General features: G+C 41.0%; 2 protein-coding genes across 5 annotated transcripts; both read left to right on the top strand.

The window, feature by feature from the left end:
- The first annotated feature begins 1,643 nt into the window (after window positions 1–1,643).
- LOC147312331 (vascular endothelial growth factor A-A-like) lies at window positions 1,644–8,639 on the top strand. 4 transcript variants are annotated; one of them, XM_086264059.1, is made up of 7 exons: window positions 1,644–2,054; window positions 3,896–3,923; window positions 4,015–4,211; window positions 5,005–5,072; window positions 5,178–5,223; window positions 5,306–5,375; window positions 8,146–8,639. In XM_086264059.1, the coding sequence occupies exons 1-6, from the start codon at window positions 1,995–1,997 to the stop codon at window positions 5,327–5,329; spliced, it is 423 nt and encodes a 140-aa protein (XP_086120185.1). In that variant the 5' UTR covers window positions 1,644–1,994; the 3' UTR covers window positions 5,330–5,375; window positions 8,146–8,639. The 4 variants fall into 4 exon arrangements, with proteins under 4 accessions (XP_086120185.1, XP_086120184.1, XP_086120186.1 ...); XM_086264058.1 differs by having other exon boundaries at window positions 5,303–5,375; XM_086264060.1 differs by lacking the exon at window positions 8,146–8,639 and having other exon boundaries at window positions 5,178–5,219; window positions 5,306–5,372.
- Window positions 8,640–13,919: 5,280 nt separating this feature from the next.
- Window positions 13,920–21,873, top strand: cipcb (CLOCK-interacting pacemaker b). The gene is given in 5 exon segments (XM_086264113.1): window positions 13,920–14,302; window positions 15,026–15,175; window positions 15,275–15,447; window positions 16,670–17,499; window positions 17,501–21,873. Coding segments are annotated over 4 exon segments (1,161 nt in total). The 5' UTR covers window positions 13,920–14,302; window positions 15,026–15,066; the 3' UTR covers window positions 17,550–21,873.
- Window positions 21,874–22,102: the final 229 nt, after the last annotated feature.

The following is a 22,102-nucleotide window of genomic DNA, read 5'->3' as shown; positions in this document are numbered from 1 at the left end:
AATCACAGGAATGTCATGCTTGGAAATCCATCCAGTTTGTATTTCAATGTTCCAGAAATCTGGAACATTGAAATAAAAACTATTGTAAAACTAATATAACTGTTGTACTTTGGCGCTATATAAATGAAACTGACATGAATTTATTTTCATTGAGCATTTAATCCACTACACAAGGCAGCATCAAGTCTGAGTTCTTGGTTTAAAATATATGTAATGTGAAAAATCTATTAACAGATTTGTTCTCTGCAGACGTCATTGTAGTTGTCACTCAAAGTAAATTGCATAACTGCATTATTCGGTTGTTGCCATCAAAATGTTGCAGCAGAAACGGATCACGCAATCAATGCCCAGGCTTTTTTGGCCTAATTTTGTTGAGCCTTTCCTGTTCTTAGCTTGTATTGGTCTTCTGCTGCTGTAGCTCGTCTGCTTCAAAGCTCAACGTGCTGTTAGCTTTCTAACAGCTCAAACACTGTTAATTCCCCTCAGACCTCGACAAGACCTTTCACTCAGAAAACAAATGCTGTATTTTTTTTTTATTTTCGCCTCATTCTCTGTAAACCCTAGATTTGGTTGTGTGGGAAAATCAAAAAAATATCATCAGTTTTTCAAATACTCACCAGAACCAGTCTGGCATCAGCAACTGACTCATTCACTTTCCTTCCTCATTCTGAAGCAAGGTTTGAACTTCTGTAGATTTTCATTGAAATCTGTAAATTTCATTGAACCGCTGACATGACTGAGTGTATTCCTCTGTTGTTATTGATGGCTGCCTACTAACATAAAAAAAATCTGTTGACACAGCACATGCTGTGATCGGGGACCATTCTTAATTTCGTTGTTCTCGTGACAATGACAATAAAGTTTCTGATTCTGACATGTATTTTTATTTTATTTTATTAAACACAGCATATAAAGCGCTGCTTATATGATGCTATGAACTCTGGGTGTTTAACTTCAATATTTGTTGTGGTCAGCAGCTGAAACAGCTTTGGGATATCTGAAGAATTTATCATAATTTACAGATGACACTTCACTGACTTTTATTTGCTTTCATAATTAAATAAAATATGCTTGTGTGTTCTGATGTAGGCTGATAAATTGCATAAGATGATTATTATTTTTGTATGTACAATACTATGCAAAAGTTGAGTCACCCCTCATTTGTTTAGATGTTGCTCCTCAAAAAGGTAATGGATGCAGTGATTTTATTAAAACATGTGCAAACATACAATGAAAAATATAAAACAGAAACGGAGTTTATGCAATTTAGGTGCACCCCGCCTCTAGCCCTGCGACAGCCTACATCAAAATACACAAGCATATGTTATTTAATTATGAAAGCAAAGGATAAGCGAAAGAGAATTAATGGATTTCTAAAAGAAACTAGAAATATTTATACAATAAATACGAAAGAGCCTAAGGATACAATTTAAAGCTGGTTCTTTATCAAGTTGTTTTTTTTTTATTTTTTATGGTTTAATGATTCACAGGTCAGCGTTAAGTGGTTTAACAAACAACCAAAACTTTCCACTGAAAATGGTCAGGTGCAAGAACTGGACTGAAAACGAGTGAAAAAGCAGCCAGAATGGAGAAAAAAGTTTGGAACAAAATATAAAGAAATGAGAGAAGGTTGGAAACTTGTATAAATGTATTCGACTGACTTCTGAAACGTTAAGCTCAGGTTTAGACAGTCACGAGGCTTCATTAGGATCATTTCCCCAGGGACTGGTGTTGGTGTACGTGGGCGACAGGACGGACTGATTTTACATCACCACTTCCCTTGAATTCTTTTCTGCAACAGTCACCGGTTAATGGTAAGCGTATATAGTATACATTCAGCCATGCTGGCGCGCGCTTTTCATCGCAGCCTTCCTCGCCCAGCGGGACTGTGCTCGTTATAAAAGCTCCAGCCGCTTCTCCGCTCTCCCTTCAACATTTTCATTTCTTTCTGGCCGACTAGGGGATAGCAGGAACTCATTCCCGGCAGCAGCAGCATGCAAACTTTCCTCGGAATCCTGCTGCTTCTGCTGGTCCTTCAGCGGGTACCTGCGCAGGTAACTCCACCACCAATTGGATTTTCTCTTTTTTTTTCTTTTCATTTTCCTTTTAAGGTAAGGGTTTAAGACCCATCACTGCATTACTTATCAAAGTTAAAGCGGGCTAAACTTAAGACTGAATCTCTCTGGCTGGAGTTTAGTGAAGTTAAAGAGAATTAACCTTGTCCTTTTCCCCGACTTTTCACTTGATTCCACGCGTGACAGCATAAAACAGCTGTACCCCCACAGTGAATGCGCTATCTGCATTCATAGTGGGTTACCAATAATCTGTGTAGACGTAACTATAGCGTCAGATGTGTGTTGCTCATGCACACAGAGATTTAACGGGCCCCAGAGCTCAGCTAGAGGCTGTAATGTGGCTGAAACCGCGCTCACAAGCTGTAATTTTGCATGCGATTTGCATGTTTCCTGGCTGTTATGAGGGAGATCGTGACATTTTCTGCGTGATTTTCCCTTGGGCGCTTCTTCTTGGTGTGCAGCTTCATACCCGAGGCCACACAGGCACATTTAGTATCACCCAGCAGGGCGCTAAGCGTACAACGAGTATCGGTTACAGTGATAAGGTGTAGGGTTTGTTGGTTTTTTTAACACACTGCAGAATAGTTTTAGTATCCATTCCCAAAAGCTTCTGGGATATGTGAGTTGAAGAAGACTTTAGAGTCACCTTCAAAAATATTGCATTAGACTAACGAAGATCTCCTTTGTGCTATGCAGACTGCGTGAGACAGAACCACTGGTTAGTACCATTATTATGAATTTCCACTATGGGTCACAGATTTAGTCTGACCGGAGGCCATTTATGAATCTGCCCCCCTTCCTTTCCTCATAAATTACAAACCTAATCAATGCACTGTGTTGTTCACAGCACGTCATGGCTGAATACAGCTGTTGTATGCAGCTGGTCCAACTGGTGGATGCTGCGGCACATTTAACAACTCTTGGCAGAAGCCAACTCGTTAAATTATGCTCTTTTATACTGCCTGAGCTATATAGAAGCAGTGTCTGTGTGTGAGATTAGGAAGCCTCCGTTCCCATCCGTGTTCGCAGGGTTATGAGGCCAAGAGAGAATTTTTAAAAAGAGAAAGAGATCTCTTACATTCAAAAGGCAGAAGAGAGCCAAGATCAACTGTGCACGCCCCAATTTGTGGTTCAAAAAAATCGGGAACTTTGCCAGTCCTGAGTCTGCAGGCCGGGCTGTGAGAACTTCAGAAAATTCATGCTGTGTCACATTTTACTTTTCACTTTTTCAGCATCGCTTTTACTTTGGCTGTGGTTAGTGTGTAACAGTCCCATGAGAGAATGCTCAGTTATTCTCAGCAGCTATTCTTCACTGTTATTCTTTGCATGTTTTCAAGGCTTTTTGACCGCGTGATAATAAACCAATTGAGAAATCAGAAGCACTGCTGTTGTTTGCTGGCTCATTTTACAGCTTTTTTTTCCCCTGCCGCTTTTCAGCCGCACAGCAGTGCGCTCCTCACACCATATTGCGTCATCCTTTTTTATTATCTCATCAATGTGCCTGCACTAGTTTTATTTTTACACCAGAGGGTGCTCCGTAGCTGCAATGAAAACCATTTCCACCATGCCTGGTTCCCCCCCCCCCCCCCCCCCCCCCAAGATGTTTTAATTTAACACAATTCAGTGGGCTACATACTGACATTCATAGATAGATAGATAGATAGATGGTATAGGTATTATTATAGGTGTTATCAGTGTCTGTATTGATCTACCAACTTCTAGGCTCCTGGCTATTTGCTGGTCCTGTATTATCTCCAACAATGTTTGGCTCTTTTTAAAAAAAAAAAACAAACAAATTGAATTATTTTTATTATTTGCAGATATCAGATGAAGGGGGTCCCAATACAGGTAAGAGTGATGCCCTTTATCATGGCCCACTGAAAAGGCTCTCCTACCTGCTGCAAATGACTTAAAGATTAAGATCCAACCTCTTATGTAGTAATTCAGTTGTCTGAGGTGATGGCAAAGTGCTCGTGTCAGGTCATGGACCAGCTGGTGTATGTGTACGATGAGTACCCCCAGTCGGTGGAGAACAACTACATACCTCATTGTGTGGTGGTTCGCCGATGCTCTGGTTACTGTTCGGGTGAGGAATTCAAGTGCCTTCCTACCCTCGAACGCAACGCCACTCTGCAGGTGAATCAAGTTCTGTTCACATCAATTGTATTTATGTAACACTACAACAACAGTCGCCTCAAAGCACTTTATTGTTAGAAAAAGACCCGACAATATTAGCAAGAAAACCCCAACATTCAGACGACCCCCTGTGAGCAAACAATTGGTGACAGTGGGAGGGAAAAAATCCCTTTTAACAGAAAGAAACCTCTGCCAAACCAGGCTCAGGGAGGGTTAGCCATCTGCTGTGATCGGTTGTGTGACCATGTAGCAGAGAGTCAGAGATTAAAAACAAGTAATGATGATATGCAGAGCAGTGTATAATAGTCAAAAAAGGTGAGTGACAAAGAAAAACGGAATCATGGGAAGCCCCAGCTGATTAGACCTATTGCAACATAACTAAGGGAGGGTTAAGGATCACCTGATCCAGCCCAAACTATAAGGTTTATCAAAAAGGAAAGTTTTAAGCTTAATATTAAAAATAGAGAGGGTGTTTGTCTCCTGCCTCCAAACTGGTTCTACAGAGTGGCCTGAAAGCTGAAGGCTCTGCGTCCCATTCTACTTTAAATACCCTAGAAACCTTAAGTAAGCCAGCAGTGTGAGAGTGAAGTGTTCTGTTGGGGTTGATATGGTATGATGAGGTCTTCAAGATATGATAGCGATATTATTCAAGACCTTGAGAAAGAGTTTAAATTTGATTCCAGATTTAATGGGAATCCAATGAAGTGAAGCCAGTATTGGAGAAATATTTTCTGTTTAGATTCAGTGTTTACCTTCATGTAGAGTTTCAGCTTCTTCTTTTTTATTTTCTCAGCTGAAGATTTCTTCCCAAGAACAGCCCGTGGAGCTCACATTTCTAGAACATCAGCAGTGTCAATGCAGGTCCTTTACTGAAAACCTCATCTTTCTATTAAACACTAGATCCAAGATTATTAGTTATGCCACAGCTGACTTCTAAATGTGTCTGTGGTTTGTTTCTTCTCTTAGAGACCCTGAGAATCTTCCGTACTATGAAAGATCAGTAATTAAGTCAGTAAGTAACACAGTGAGTAATGAGTGTTTTGTCTATCAGAGTTGAAAACATCAATATTTCTGATGTCTTTCTCCTGCAGCAGCAGCAGCAGCAGCAAGTCCACTGAGAGCAGACCTCGGAGGAGGAAACATACCAAGAAATGGCTGTAGAAAGTAAGAGACTGATTGCTCCCCTGTGGCACTCACACACACTTTTCTTTTTAAATGATGTTTGGGCATTTACAGCTACATTCATCAGTGTTTCCTCCCCTTTGCCAGACCACCAAGGGCAGCAAAGCTAAGCAATATCATAATAGTCTGGGTGCTGCTGTGTTGCTCTTCCCTTTGATGACCCTGGATAAATTCAACAAGTACTTCTGATGAGTCTGTGCTTCTGTAAGGTCGCGAAGTATTTGCAATAGTCCAGGGTTACTGATAGTCTGAAGGTTAAGTTTAAAAATCTTTTATCGGAGAGAAAAAAATATCATGCATGAGGAAGCGCCGAGGCTTCTATATCTACATTCTTAGTTACAGTAGGCAGCCGAGCCTCTGAGCGCACAACTCTTCACTATGTTTGCACTAACTCATAGATGGTAAATGGTAAATGGCCTGTATTTATATAGCGCCTTACTAGTCCCTAAGGACCCCAAAGCGCTTTACATATCCAGTCATCCACCCATTCGCGCACACATTCACACACTGGTGATGGCAAGCTACATTGTAGCCACAGCCACCCTGGGGCGCACTGACAGAGGCGAGGCTGCCGGACACTGGCGCCACCGGGCCCTCTGACCACCACCAGTAGGCAACGGGTGAGGTGTCTTGCCCAAGGACACAACGACCGAGACTGTCCAAGCCGGGGCTCGAACCGGCAACCTTCCGATTACAAGGCGAACTCCCAACTCTTGAGCCACGATCGCCCCATAGGTTTATTTTTTTTTCTGGCATTTGGGGATAACGGTTCCACTCTGACTTTGAAATCGCATCTGACAACATGTTCAAATCTAACCTCTACGCAGGGGAAGATACATTTTATTTATCAGGATTTCAATAAATCCAAGCAGTTCAGTCCCAGAGCAACAATACGCTTGATTTCATATATAACTTTTACTCATATGGACGTGTTCATTGTGTTATGATTTTAACCACCTCTATTTGAACTTTACCTGACAAAAAAGATAACACTACCAGCTCTCTCTCTCTCTAATGTGCTTTTTTTCTTTTATTATTGATTTTTTTTACAAGGGGAATTATTATGTAATGAGCAGTAAATTAATGCACAATTACAACTTTGCCTCAAAGAGTGAAATGGGTACATTGTAACCAACAGCATCAGGTGGCACCTTATGAAGTTGCTCTGCATAATGGCCTCCTCATACATTCAGATTTTTCAAAAATGTGCCTCCGAACATGAGCTTGATGCTTCAAATTTATAACAGAAAACCTTGGTTGCTAATGGCCGGTGTGAGATTTGGAAAGAAGTCTGTGTCTGTACTGCAGGTAAACAAAAGAAACGATGCCACTAAGTAGCTCTCTGCAACTGTTGCACGCAGAAATCGCTCCCATAATAGGCTCGTCTTTTCATCACCTCCTGAAAGGAACTCTTATTATCAAATAAATTCATGCAGTGAAAGATGAAATCCACAGTCTTTTTTTTTTCTTTTTAGGGCAAAATTGCATTGGGTGAAACTAACATAAGAGGTGAGGTGTGCAAATGTAGTCTGAGCAGTCTCCGCTGGGTGAATCACTTGGATGTCTTCCAAAGTCACAGCCTCCTTAGTAAAGGAGAAATTCATTTTGTCACTGTCTGAACTGTGGTAACACAAGAAGGGAATTTCAATTTAGAAGCCTCAAGAGGATATGAGTTTTTAAACTTGATACTAGCTTCAGCTGAGCACGGTGATCATATCATCAGAGCCAGTAGGATCTGCAGTGACTGAGTTGGGTCTTTTAAGTACTGGCTTGAAAATAACTTAGGTTGTTTCGGGGTTTTTTAAGTTTGAAGTTGTGGTTTCCTGGTCTTACCATTACCAAAATTCCCCTACTAAACCACCCTTTGGACTTCAGTTTGTCTGCTTGGTGGTGGTCTGCAGGTTTTTCAAACAAAAGCAGCCGAGGAACACGTGTGGTCTCGGTGTTCTGCCTGTTCTGGTCATGATTTGTACGCCGTAACTCAGGCCTGGAGAGCTGCTGTCTCGCAACCCACTGTTTAGTGGTCCGGGGACCACACAGTTGCAGCACAGCTTTAATTTTTTCCATCAGATTCAGAAGGCTGAACTATATTTGCAACTTGAGGGACATAAATATTCTCTTTGATGTCGTCATGTGAACGTTTAGCGAACGTTTGAGTGTTGACTTTGTTTGTTCAGGAGGATGATTTACCTTTAATTTCTAAGAAACTTCACTTTAGACCGTGGCGCTGTCTGACCTCGCAGGCGCTGTCGGCTTGTTTTGTAATCAATCGTAAAATATCAGAACTGCCAACTTAGTGGTGATGTGCAGGGCTGAGATTGAATTTAGCACATCAGTGGGTATCATAGCATTCAAATCCCATTTGAAATTTGAGGATTAGTTTGGGATGTGACATTAAAAAAAACACTCAACCTCATAGACATCTAACTATATAGGAGGGAATGGCTCTACATATGCTCAAGTTATCTTGAAAGGGGCAAGCATTGGATGCAGTGTTTGGGTGGTTTCTGCTTTTTAATGTTAACTAAACACCTGTAAAACTTCAGGACTATTTTTCTTCACAAGTGGACACAAAACAAGGTGAAAACCTTCCATTTTGTCATCTGAGGAAGCTTTTTATACTCTCCAGTCTCATATTGACTTTAACGTCCAGAGTTTTATAGATAGAGCGGGATTGGACACAAGCAATTCGGAACATCTTTATTTAAAATAATAATTTAACCCCTTCATTCGTATGTTTCTGTCTTTTTAGGTGCCAGTTCCAGACAAGAAGATCACTCTTCGCTGATTTGCACCTGGTGAATATGGAGTGGTGAACATCACATATCTCCATCCATTCCCATATATTTTATAACTTATATACTGTTTTGTTTTGGGGTTTTTTGCTGAGTAATCACCAAAGCAACCCTAACCCTGGATGTGTACAGTTCCTTTGGCCATGGCCTCCATTTTTCCGTTTTCATCTATTTATCTTTTCACTTTAAGCTTGCTGCTGTGTTACGTTTTCAAAACAGACACAGTATACAGAACACATACAGAATAGGATCAGAGATAATGGCTGGAATGCTTTGAGCTTTTCAACCAGGTTTAAAGCCTAAATCCATCCCTTAAGTGTTTATTAACTTGTCAGATTAATGGCATGTGGTGTCTTTGTGATTTTTATTCTGCTGTCTGCATTTTTGTGCCATTTGTATATAAAAGAATATTTATATATGTATCTATTTTGTTCACAATGACTAAAAATAAAAATAAATATATAAAAAGTGAGAACCCCCCCCCCCAGCCAAGTCATTATTATTATTATTTTAATCCTATATCATGTTTTTATCATGGAAAATGATCTTTTTCTGATCGGAGTCTATCCCAGCGGTGATAGGAGGAAAGGTGGGGAACACTCTGGATAGGTCGCATGTTTATCCCTCTGTGGCGTGGTGTTAACCTCAAACAACAAACCAGAATTTTTTGGGTTATTGCAGTGTCCATTTAATTTAATGACTGAAGGCAACCTATTGTTCAGTAAAATGAGGAGGAGATGAGGGACTGACCTTTGACCTGGTGGCGAAGCACTCTTGTCAGGAACAAAATCCACATTGGATGTGGTGCCAGCTACTGCCAAGACTAATATTATTTTTACAAGTTTAAATTAAAACCTATGAGCATGTACACAAATATATAAAGAAGTATATTTGGTTGTTTGTAAATAGATTTTGATATAATTAGTTTCCTAAAACAGCATTTTTTTAGGGGTTTCTTACCTCAGGGAAACATTATGCAGTTAGATCACTTTTCTTGGGGCAAAAACTAAAGCAGAGGTTCTGTTGTTATGGAAACTGATTGCTTTAGGCGCCACCCTGCTACCATTGATCCGATGATTGTCTTGCTAACAAGCTGTTACAGCATATAATACCCAGGTGATCTTTTGAATCAGGCGTGTTGGAACAGGAACTGGAGTCCTCATGAGAACCTCTGTGTTAATGTTTCGAGAGCACTGGGTGGTGGTGTGTATACATAGTCAAACCAACCACTAATATGAACTTATACTAACTTCGGATCAATTCAGTTTTACTTATATAACACCAAATCACAACAGCAGCCACTTCAACATGCTTTATATTGTGAGGTAAAGACCCTACAAAAAATAGAGAAAATCCCAAACATCAGACGAATCTTTATGAGCAAGCGCTTGGAGACAGTGGGAAGGAAAAACTCCATTTTAAAAGGAGAACCAGACTCAGGTAGGGGTGACCTGCTGGAGGGGAGGGGAGGGGACGAAAGACACATTCTGGAAGACAGACAGATTTGAATAAATAAGGATTAAATGCAGAGTGGTGTATAAACTGCTCTGCACAGAGAGTGAAAAGAGGGGAGTTCCTGTCAGTGCTGTCACTGGGCACAAGAACTGTGATTGGACAGTTAGGGTTATTCTCTCAGTGAGGACAGTGAACTTACCCAGAGTGAGAGCGAGTAAAAGTCCCCAGCATCAGGTTTTAGGAACAGTTTTGAGGAACAGATTCAGAAAGTTCCACATAGTATATATAATGTCAGACACAAACAAACACACTGGCCAACAGACTAACCCATGCTGAATGAAACCACACAAACACACAGTTTGGCTGTTGGATGAAGTGTTTGTATGAAAATTAACTTGTTGTTTGCTCAGAATAAAAAATTGAATAAATCGCTTGTTTAAAAACCATTCTGTATCGTGAATTGTTTTGTAAATTTAACAATAACTGACAGTAACATCATCAGGCTAAGATTTCAGGGAATATAAAATAAAACATATTTGCTGGGATGAAAAAGACATAATTCATGTGTTGGAGAAGCTAGGCAAACCAAAAAATCAAAAATGATGCTTGTTTTCTTTTCGTATAGTGTATTGCATGTTTAAAAAAGAAATATTGCACACGTCTGTGTGTGCATGCTGCACCTCTAGGCAATTTAGGAAGTTGTATTAGGCTGTCAAAGACGAAATTACTGCTGTGCCTGACTGACTGGTAAATGCTCACTGCAACATGCCTGTGAGTTTCATCACTTAAATAATAGGATAGAAGTCTTTTCCGGTCCCCAGTTTTCAGGCACGAAATTGTAATGTGTAGGTCCGACTGATGCTTCCCAGGGATCCACGAATCTCTGGGTTGCACGGTGGGACTTCAGTGACACAGGCTTGATCAGTCCATCTGGTAGGTATTCCACAAGATTGGATCTAAAGAGTTTAAACATGGGGGAAGTTCTTCGTTTCTTTTATAATATTTTTTGTGTGCATTTCTTGAACCAATCCCATGAAAATTATGTTTTTGGAGTGAAACTGCGAGGCATGTGATTGCCATGTACCTAAGTGGTTCCTGGAAAAGTCCAATACTCAAAAGTTTCCACTAAAATAAGACAATCAGTATTAGCTACTTTTCATGTCTTCTTCACCTGGTGGTTTTAATGTTGTTTCCGGTTAGTGTAGAATGTATTAGTACATTAGCACGTAGTCATTTTTTTAAAGTACTGATTTTCTAGTTATTCTCTGACCAAAATCAACCATGCAGGGACAGAAAATGCACAAAATGGCTAAGAATCACAAGAAAACTATTGCATAATTTAACAAAGAGTCAGCAAACTTAGGATAATTCTTTACATGCAGTATTTTTGGTTTTTTGTCATGAACACCGAATACACGAATGGTGGTTTACTGTGAAACATAGTAAGGTCATGAAATAAAACCCACTCCAATTCTTAAAAAAAAAAAACCTGAACCCCCTCTCTGTTATCTAGATTTGCAGACGATTAGGGTCTGTAATGTGAGGACACTATAAGATCTTTATCTGCAGCAAACAGTGTGCAAAGAACAGGCGAGTACTGTCCATCCATTCGCTTATCCTTCTCAGGGGGCGCTGGAGCCTATCCCAGCTGTCCTAGGGCAAGAGGCAGGGTACACCCTGCACAGGTTGCCAGTCTGTCGCAGAGCTAACACACACAGAAAGACAACCATTCACACCTATGGGCAATTTGCATTAATCAATTAACCTATCCCTACTAAGTGCATGTCTTTGGACGGTGGGAGGAAGCTAGAGTACCCAGAGGGAACCCACGCAAACACGGGGAGAACATGCAAACTCCACACAGAAAGACCCCGGCCTGATGGCGGAATTGAACTCAGGACCTCCTTGCTGTGCGGCAACAGTGCTAACCACCATGCCACCGTACTGTTATTCACTTATTTGTATTGCATACAGGGCCTTTCAGGTTCATGTGAGATAAGAGTGTGGTTGAAAGCAACGCTTCCTTATATAGTATTCACAAATGTGGATTATCAAGCTCACTAGACAAGGAGCAAGCATTTAATGAATTAAATCAGTCATCACTGAATTCTGAATTCATAGATGAGACATAAGTACCATGTATTACTCTCTTTATGCCCCCCCCCCCAAAAAAAACAAACAAACAACAACAACAACAAACAAACAAAAATTTAGAAGTTTCAAAAATGTTTCTGAATTATGTTTAAATGCATTTTAAGCAAATATTGAAACAGAATGTGTAGTGTCACATTCAGTGTCACAAGTCCCCAAACGAAAAGTTATTAAAACATGTTAACATAGGAAAGGACGTCACCTGGAGTGAGCACTCAACCCTTTTCTGGATCTAATTCTCCTCCCAGCTGCTTCACATTTGGCTGCAACCTGCCTCCGTGTGAGCTGAAGGTTTCTGCACATTTAAGCCAACAGAATCACATCATCTGCAAAAAGCAGAGATGACATTCTGACAACACCTTCCATGCCTTAGCCGTACATTGAAATTCTGTCCATAAACAGAAATGGTGTCAAATGGCAGCCAGTGTTGTGCAGTCCCACATCCACAGAGAAAAACTCTGACTCATGACTGGTAATGTGACCCAAGCTCTCACCAGAGTTATACATGGAACAGATAACCAGAATATATAAAATCATTCCTGGTACCCCATACTCTTTACAGAACATGCAGGGGGATGCAGCTGAATCCCTTCCCCAAGTCTACCACATGTAGACTGAGCAAACTCCCACGCACCTTTGAATATCCTTCAGAGGACAAAGAGCTGGTCCAGTATTCCACGACAAGAACAAAAACCACATCTTTCCTCCTTCCTCCTTCCAAGCAAAGCTAAGAAGGGTGATCCCCAAAGGTTGGAACACATGTACCAGCCCCCTTTCGTAATGAGAAGAACGTCTGCAAGAACCACCACCCCAATCTGCTAGTTCAGTGTGACGGCTCCTGACGTCCACCTAATGTCAACAACTCCACAATATTTACAGCCTTGAGAAACTCAGGGTGAATCTCATCCACCCTGGAAACCCTGCCATTAAGGAGTTGTTTAACTATGTCAGTGACCTCAGCCACAGGGACGTGGGAAGTTGTCCTCTTTGTCCTCAGTCTCAGCTTCCACTGCAGGTGTGTCAGTTGAATTGAGGAGATCTTCGAAGTACTCCACGACCTGGCTATTGAGGTATTGAAGACATGTGACCGTGGCAATATCTTATCCGCCACTTTGTGACAACCATGGTGACGATATGGGACCAAGTGAATAAGTCCCCAGCTACACAGGCCTAAAGACTGGTGGTTGTCAAATATGATGGACAACACTTGAGCAATGTCTGGATGATGCCATGTGTAGTCAGCAGCACAGTATACAATGTACATGGGAAGCCTCTTTGTCCTCTGAATGAAAATCCAGCTCCATGGTCTCACTGAACTCCTTCCACACCCAGGTTTTTCTTCAGCCACTCCCATGAATGTACTCTGCTTGGCTTGCTGGTACTTGTCAGCTCCCTCCCAAGTCTCCGCTGCCTCCTAAGCTATACCAAGTTTCATAGGATTCATTCTTCAGCTTGACTGCCCCCTTTTCTTTCTGGGGTCACGTGCAATGCAAACAAGCACCTTATAGCCATTACTCTACACAAATTGTATTCAAATTAAGATTATAAAAGTAGTTTTAACTTTTCATGTTATCCTTTTGGTCACAATTGTACGCAAGAATAAACCACGTTTTGTTTTTGGCTGTTGTTTTACATGTTTTTCTATTAAATTATTTTAAACGAAATAGGTACTGATTATTTTAAATGTTTACACATGAGCATTTTCCTTCTCTTATGAGATTGTGTGGCTTTGTCTACTCATATACGGCACACTTGAGGCCTCTAGTTCGTTCCGAGGTTCTCGTCTTTTGTTTATTTCTTCAGACATGCTGCAGAGGAGACTTGAGCTCCTTGGGTTAGCTGCAGGCCAGCCACGATATTATGTAATATAGCCTAACAGATCACTCTCACGTCACTGGATTCCCCAACGGTGCATTTGAGATGCCTACGCTGTACAGTACACCTCTAACTGCACAGCGAACACAATGTCCTCTAACTTGCCACACATTTGGCAGCGGTCACGTTTTTCAGCTGCTGGCGCCACTGTCCAATCAGAGGCAGGAGAAGTCTAGGTGGGCGGGCACTGTAGCTAAGAGAACGTGACGTAGCTGACACTCCAGACAAGGGCACGCCTTTAACTACCAAATATGGCACAGTGGCTCTAACGAATATACCGTCCTTTGCATTTCGACGTATTTGAACAATGGCTGCTATATGAGGTGACCAGAAACTCATCCACCATCGGTTACCAGCTTTTGACTTTGAACCTCAAAGGGGATAATTAAACCTATCTGCTATAGGCGGCTGCCACCGTGCTCCACATGTGACCGAGCAGACAGGGCAGGGAGGGGCGGTCTGTCTCGTGTACGGTACCGTGGACCAGCGAGTTCTAGTCAACGTATCTGGGCAGCAGCACCAGCGACCCCACCGAAGAGAAGTTGTTGAGTTGCAGCTATAGCCTCTACCCGGATATACGGTCGTATACGTCGGCTTTAAGGACTACGACGTTTAAGCAGCACCAAGGACGAAGTAGGTGTATTCGAAGTTTTAAACGTTTTGCGTTTTTTTGTGTGTGTATACTGTCACTACTAATAGTGACAGTATAGTACTAGTGCGAGTTGACGCTCTGACGTTAGCTTGGCTATCAACCTTTGGTTAGCGTAAACAATGGTTAGCTAGTTGGTTAGCTTAACGTAGCTAATCCTGACTGTAATAATGAGGTCGTCTATTTTGCGTTTCACAAGTGTTCTTTGTCTTATTGTAAGTTACTTTAAACGGTAGTTATTTATCCCAAAGAACTACCCTTCATCGCATGCACTGTAATAGCTTTATTTAGTGACTGTATTTATCTATGTAGATTGGGTACAGCTGAATAATTTGACATTTATATTTTATGCAGGCGAAGTTTTCTTGTATTTCCATTTAGTTACGTTAATCACACACGTTTTGGGTGAAATATAAATAAAAGATGACCCAATGGCTAATATTGTGGGTTTGTGTTCTTATAAATTCAGCTGGAATTGTTTAATGAGGTCAAATGAATCTAAAGCACCCACACCAAGAAGAGGGAGTTGTTTATTACAGTCTTAAAAAACTTTATGTCTATGTAACTGGTCACGTCAGCTAAAAAGATGACCAACAGTGTCTATTTCTGACTTTACAACTTTATGTCCTGCCATTGCTATGTAAAGAGGGCCTACTTAGTGTTGTCTCAGCTTTCGCCTTTGATGTGCTGATGTAGTTTTGTGAAAGCTTCCGGAGAGCTGGACCTTGTCAGTGCTGCGGGAAGAGCGATGACCACAAAGAGGAAGGCAGAGAATCACACCAGGGCAGGAAACCTTCCTGTCATCATGAAGCCTGGACGCTCCCAAGCTGATTCAGAGAGAGACTCTGGCTTTTCAGGTTTAGTTACACTCCTTCATATCAAAATATTGAAGTGTTTCTGAAGATGACATTTAATTTGAATTGAACCCCAATTAACCCCTTTCATCTGATCTATAGATGCGAGCTCAGAGCACATGAGCACGATGGACACCACAGATTCTGAGGATTCACCACACCCTGTTGTACAGCAGGGACCACGGACCACTGGCTCAGGGACCCACCCTTCTGGACTTGCAGTGGTGGGTGGGCTCTCTCCCATGATCATCATGAACAATGTCCTGCTCAAGCAGGTAATTTGGGGAAAGACTTCATTATAAAACCACAATATTCCAACGAGAAAAAAAAACCCAAACAAAAAACCCCCAAAATAAATAATCTCTTGAATTCCATTCACAGTATCAAACCAAGAACTACGTTGTCTTAATTATGCCTTTTTTTTCTTATGGCATCTGAAGAATTTCATTAGGAATAGTGGTGTTGCTCTTAATTGTGTTTCGGTGATACCAACATGGTGTTTTGATAAAGTACAGCTTTCAAGGATTTGTCTTCATAAAATGTAACTGTGTGCATCTCAAGCTTATTTTTTTTGCCTTGTTTTTCCAGTTTATTTTAGCAGAAATAATAAATTCGGGTGCACTGATTGGGTCACACTTGTTTTTCTCCTAAGGAATGAGCCACATGTCAGGGCCTGACATTAAAGTCAGAAATTGGTGGGCCAGGCCATCTATATTGACAAGGAAGTTGATTTAGCGATATTTGTGTGCAAAAGATTTATTTCAGTGCCCCCAGAGATGGCAAGTAACTGGATGTGTGAAAATGTGTGACAGAGAATATGGGGGAGCTACTGAGAAAAGCGAAACGAAAACCTTATTTGCTAACTGTAATTCTGTGGTTTCTAAAACCATTTTCACACATGTTCTGTAGCTTTGAGCTTTTCTAGACATTAGCAGACGGGGACACATGTGAGAACACAAAGTCAGAAGTGGTCAGGTCAAACATTAAATGATTGGTAACCTAGTAGAGCACTGTGTGATGCTTGATTGTGCACAGGTATTTGCATGGTGTAACCTCAGCGAGTGGGTGTCATGTGTATTAGCTCCGGCGCCTACACCTATAACACTGTATCATTGTATTTCCTGTAATGAGAGCACATCTGAAATGGACTTGGGTCTGTATGTGTTGTATGAGAAAGGGTAACTTAGGATGATGTTTTGACCTGATTCTTCCAACATTGTCCCAAGGTTGTGTGTGAAAACTGCTTAAACCCACTGAAGACTGGAGATTCTGCTAGTGATGGCAAGTGGAGAATGACAGCTGTCTCATAAATATGTCCTTTTTGGGTTAAAGTGTGGTATGTAGACTTGTACTGTGTGGGTACTCTTCAGAAAGAAATGAGATGATCACACAACAACTGGTTGCTATGTGAGCACCCAGGAGCTCCTTAAGGAACTGTATGAGCTGTGATGCTGACCTGATTTTCAGAGCTTTCAATATCCCTCTTGTTGTTTGCAGCCTGGAGAGAATCCTCCTGCTCTGAAGCCCTGGGGGTTTAGTCCAACTGTGGAGGTGGTTCAGCAGCCTCAGGTGGTCTTTATCCAGCCTGTGGTTTCTCGTCAAGCTTCCTCAGGCACCAAAGAGGCCAACTCTAAACACAGACGCCCTAAGAAGTATTTTCCAATCCTAAAATCCTACCCAAAGATTGCCCCACATCCCGGGGACAGCTCTAGCTCCTCAGGAAGAGGAACTGCCCCCTCAACTTACTCCTCCTCTTCTTCTTCAGGGTCAGAGAAATGTAGTACTTTGACCTCCATCACTCGGGAACACTGTCAGCGAGAGAAGCCACAGAGAAGTTTATGTAATAGTGCTGGTAACTCTGGCCCAACCACTCCTGGTCTTCCTGCAACCCCCACCACAATGTCTCCTTTGCTCCAGAGCAGATCATGTCTCTTAACAGGAGAAACCAACACCACTCCTGTGAGGGAGAGGCCTTCATCGGCTGTCAGCCAGGCAGACTGTACGACTTTGCTGTCTTTCAGTCATGCTACTGGATCCAAAAACTTTACACTCCCTGTTTCCCCAGCGGTCGTCTCACTGAGTGAAGGTAACGACAGTGACGGTGATGCTGACACAAGAAGGAAGCGCTTCTGCAACACTTACAACATCCTGAGCAATTCTGGCCTGCTAGACATCACACTCCGTACCAAGGAGCTCCTCAAGCAGAACCAGCGCACGCAGAACGACATAGACCGGCTGAAAAAACAAACAGACCTCTTTCTTCAGGCTCTGCGGAGCGGAGACACCAGCATCTGTGTTAAACTGCAGGCCACTCTTTTGGAAGAAGACAGAGAATGAGAAAGAGCGATCTGTTCAGTCCAGTTTAAAAGCAGATTAGACCTGAACTAGGCCTTCATAGTAATCCTATAGACTTGAGATGGGAAGGAAGACAAGGATTGGTGGTTGGTTGCATACAGAGACAGATGGACCGAAAGTAATGCGTGCCCCACAATACACACCCACCCCCCGGACTCTCAGATAGGCAGCATGCTGTGGCCTACATTTAGGCTGCCGGCTGCCTTAGGGCCCTGACACACCAAGCTAACCTAAAAAAAAAAGTTGGTGTTGACTTTTTATTGTCTCTCATTTAAGAGTCGCACTCATTGTAACATTATAGGAGGCGGCCAGCTGGCCACCAACGTGCACATGTGTTGTGCACCTGTATGAGGGGAAATATTTATTGAAAGAAGCAGTCGGTGTGCTAAGATTATAAATTGAAAATACAAAAACACCCTTATAAATTTTTCGGTGGACATTGTACACTTTGCTGTCAGCCTGTAGTTTCTGGGGTTTTTTTTTTAGAAATCTTTAAAAAAAAAGGTGAACAACGCAATGTATGGGTCAACAGCCTGTCTGCAAAGGACACGCTGCAAAAATGACAGCTTTGGACAGCCACATACTTCAAGTGCTGACTGCTGGACTACTATTGGCTTGTTGTGTTGGGGACCAAATGAGGCAGACGCAGCTCAATGTTCTTCCTCACTGAGCCGGACTAGATCTCTTCCACTGAAGCTGTGTCCGTGCTGGTGACAATTTTAGCAATCAAAACTCAGAAGCTCTAAGAATTTCTTCTCTCAGTGTAGTTGTAGTACAACAAAGCTTAATTTAAATCCTGACACTGGTCATTTAAATCTGGATACAACATGAGAAGGTGTTTGAAAAGAGAATCTATGTATAAATCAGTCTGATCATATGTCTTGTTGCAAAAATTACTTGCATCATTCATGGTAGTTGTCTTTTGCGTTGCTTGACAGACACGAAGTTGACAGTGAAATTCAAGTCCAATTGAGTTCATGCAGCAGTTACAGTTGCAACAAAAACTCTGACGGTTTCTTGTGTCACACTGAATGTGTTCAGGGCTTCTTCGCCTGTCAGCGTAGTCAGACTTACATGTGCCTACACAGTGTCTTTTGTTGAAGCTCAATTTGGAAAATGTGAGTTGAAAGTTATGGTGTGGCCAGTTGACAGTTAAACTTTGTCTTTCCCATCATGTTGATGGCAGATGTTCCTGTGTGAACTGTCTTCATGGCCATTTAAATGCTTCCCTGACATCCCTTTGTAAATGTTTTTGTTTTTGGCTTTTTCCACTTGTAGTTAAGGCCTGTTTGAGTGTAAACAACACATGGCCGTAATATTAATATTTCAATATTGACTGCCTTCAAGAGCAGAGTTTTTCCTGTATGTTTACATGTGTTTATAGAGCTACTTTTTTCCAACTTTTTATTGTAATTTTTTTTTAGTCCACTAATAAAAACCCCATCTTTTAGAACTCTTGATGAAGACCAGTCGTTGTGCATAAATGGCCTTTCAAAATCCAGATATTTTTAATGTACAGTTAAGTTTAAGTTTCTCTTTTGTAATCATGGCCTTAAAATCCAAACCCAGTGTATGTCAGATAACTTTGCATTTGCACTAAGAAATGTAAAAGTAGCTCTGAAGCAATTTCTGGACAGAAATTAATGGCAGCTATGGTACTGTAGCTTTTTTTGTTTTGTTTTGTTTTTTACATGAAGTGTATTACAACACATAAGCACACTACTAATCTATACATATGACTTATGTAGTATAACAATAAATAACATTTTCATCTTTTCTATTACTGATAGTTTCTGCAGTGTTAAGTGTTTTTGTACATTGTGCATGTGATTGTGTAATATTTGATGTGACGGTTCTGTTCCTACAGTGCTTACGTTGACTTAAAATGGTCTCTTAGTGCAGAGGGATACTTTTATATACCTTCTGTTTAAACTTGCCATCTAAGCATGAATACGGTTTATTTAAAATGTTACCATAAAACGTGGAGGTGTCTGTCACACAAACAAAAACTCAGAGGTTTGGTTTCTTTCTTGAATGAATTGTTGGTACTCTGCAAAACAAAAAAACATGACGTCTGTATTGTTGCACATTTGTCATGTATTTGCTTATTTGGAGTGCTCTCAGCCTACATCTTGTGTTTTATCAGTAGGCAAACATGTAAACACTTCTGTCCTCAACTCTCAACATCGCAAATATTTTGACTCTGGGGGAAGTGCCAGCTGCAGATTACAAGTTTCTAAAGTGAACACAGTAAATTCTTTGATTTGCTTCCTTCTTAAGCTACTCCCAAACCAAATTTATAATGTGAGTTTAGGGAGGTTGCGCTATCTGACATCCAGCCTTTTAGGTTGCACTCAAGACTTTGAGGTCATCCAACTTACTCCACCCACTTTCTTACTGCAGTGCACCAATTTCACTGTCAGCAACACAGATACAGATGCATCTGCATCAACAATCTTGGAAGGATTTAGTGGCTTAGCGTCTCTCCTACTGAGAGTGCTGTGGTTATTGTGGCTGGATAAATGACTGCTTGACCCTCAGAAATCATATTTTCCATATAATCTGCAACAAAGTTCAGATGAGTTTTGAAACTCTTCAGCTCATGGCCTTGTAAAACAATTTGTAAAAGTCGACTTTGTAATACATAACACAGCTTCCCACCCCACTCCCTCTGATCCTTCTGCGATTGTTTGTGACCTTATCGTCCAGCATGCAACAGTTTGGAGTATTTTCCTGACCTTTGAGTCTGCTCTTTCAGATCCTTTGTACTCGAGACAGCTGTATTGAGAATAAGTTGTTTCGAAGTCGCTTTGGCTCTAAATGAAATTCCTGACTTGTAATCAGTTATTTACTCCCACTTTATCTCAAATAAGCTCCATGTGTCGCCTTGTTTGATGCATTTGGCTCATATAAGTTTCCACTGACTTTCTGCAATAACCACAGACGAGATGTCGAGGCAGTGTCACAGTGACATTCTAAACTTTTCTACAATAACAAGCTAAATATGATGACTGGATTATATGGTCTAAAATCAGTAGATGTTAACAGACCCACCATTCAGTTATGAATTCATTTTTTTAATAAATGGAAGAAAACTAAATTCTTCCACGCCGTAGCCTATATATCTAACTTTTCATATGGCTTTGTAATGCTAGATGAGTAATTTGTCTACCCTATGTTCTTGGTGAAAGCCTTATTGAGATACTCGAGCAGCAGGATGGCCGCTACGATTTTGCTCTTTGTTTTTTTAACTCCCCTCAGCCAACAGCAAATACTATCATTTTACAACTGTCTCACTTTCTTCTGTACTTTCAGGTGCTGTCTTTGCAGAATTCCCTTTATTTTTCCTTGGACCAGGTTTCCACCTCGCACTTTTACCCGAGTTTATGAAATTGTTTAAAACACTCTTGACCGATTTGTCCTCGGCTGTAAATGATTCTAGGATAAATTTTGAGTTTGTTTTCTTAACGGTTCACTGCACAGTTCAAAAACAAGAAAGAAAAAAATCTTAAAAATGTCGGGACGGCCTTCTTCTGAAGTTCTAGCTGTTTTGAGGCTGGTTCACTGCCAGTGGAATAAATCACGTATGAAAAGGTCACTGAACTTTCGACTGAAAATAGCACAAAAACGCTCTGTGCTTTCTTTACATGTACTTGTTGCTACCTGCTCGTGCGTAATCGTTGCCATTATCATGTCGCTGTCCAGGTTTCTTTGTGTGGATGAAGTTCCTTTTTGTGCAGATGTGCTTATGTAATGGACTATTTATGTTTCTGATGATACTAGTGTGTATGCCACATGCTGTGTTCCTGATCATGTTGTGTGACTGCAGTTTTTTTTCTTTGTTAAACGGTCAGCTTGTAGAGCAGTACAGTTTGGTAACACTGGATTTTGAGTTGAGTACTGGCAGCTTTGGTTCCTCAGTGCATTTCAGTCTGCCTTGTCACTTTAAAGATGCTGGTTTCAGTTTCAGTAGTACACCAGCAACAACGATGGACAAAAATATATTTAAATATCAGCTCAAATATATATTTTTAGGATCATGCAGACTGAATGTAATGTGCCTAGCTCGCTGTCTTTTTTTTTCCTTTATAAAATGTAAATAGAGGAAGTTGTTGAAGTCCTCATGATACTTTCCAAAGTGGGAAATTTTTGAGTTTTACGTCTTAAAACCTCTGAGGACATGAGACTTGTTATAAGTAGCTTGTTATAAAACACTTCAGCTATATCATTCAAAGATCTTATAAACTAAGACTGAAAAGGTTTGATGTTACATGCTTTAGGGCTCTTTTTTTGTACATTTTAAGTTAGAGACTCATTGTTTGTGTAATAAATGTCTTTCCAAAGAAGCTGCTGTGGTTTCTTTCTTTTTTTCCTTTCTACAATTAAACATGTCCATTTGAATGGTAGTGCTGCTTGGTTGACATTTAAAACAGCACTCAGAGGTCACATAGTGAGGAAAACATTGAATTGTATAATCTCAGCTGGAAACAAGATTAGAAACAATGAAACGTGTTGCGTTTCTTTCAGCACACCTCTCTCATCACAAGAGCTGAGTGTGGAAAAAGGAAGTGGTTA

The sequence above is a fragment of the Aulonocara sp. 'chitande type north' Nkhata Bay genome, linkage group LG15 (assembly GCF_057382095.1).
Source record: "Aulonocara sp. 'chitande type north' Nkhata Bay isolate Kocher_YH1m ecotype deep benthic linkage group LG15, A_spYH_male_GT1.1, whole genome shotgun sequence".
Lineage (NCBI taxonomy): Eukaryota > Metazoa > Chordata > Actinopteri > Cichliformes > Cichlidae > Aulonocara > Aulonocara sp. 'chitande type north' Nkhata Bay.
This window is presented reverse-complemented; position numbering and strand designations above follow the sequence as displayed.

Coding starts and splice junctions, on each gene's coding strand:
- LOC147312331 (XM_086264060.1), top strand. CDS start 1,995: ATGCAAACTTTCCTCGGAATCCTGCTGCTTCTGCTGGTCCTTCAGCGG. Junction 4,212..5,004: donor AACGCAACGCCACTCTGCAG/GTGAATCAAGTT, acceptor TTATTTTCTCAG/CTGAAGATTTCTTCCCAAGA. Junction 5,220..5,305: donor TATGAAAGATCAGTAATTAA/GTCAGTAAGTAA, acceptor CTCCTGCAGCAG/CAGCAGCAGCAGCAAGTCCA.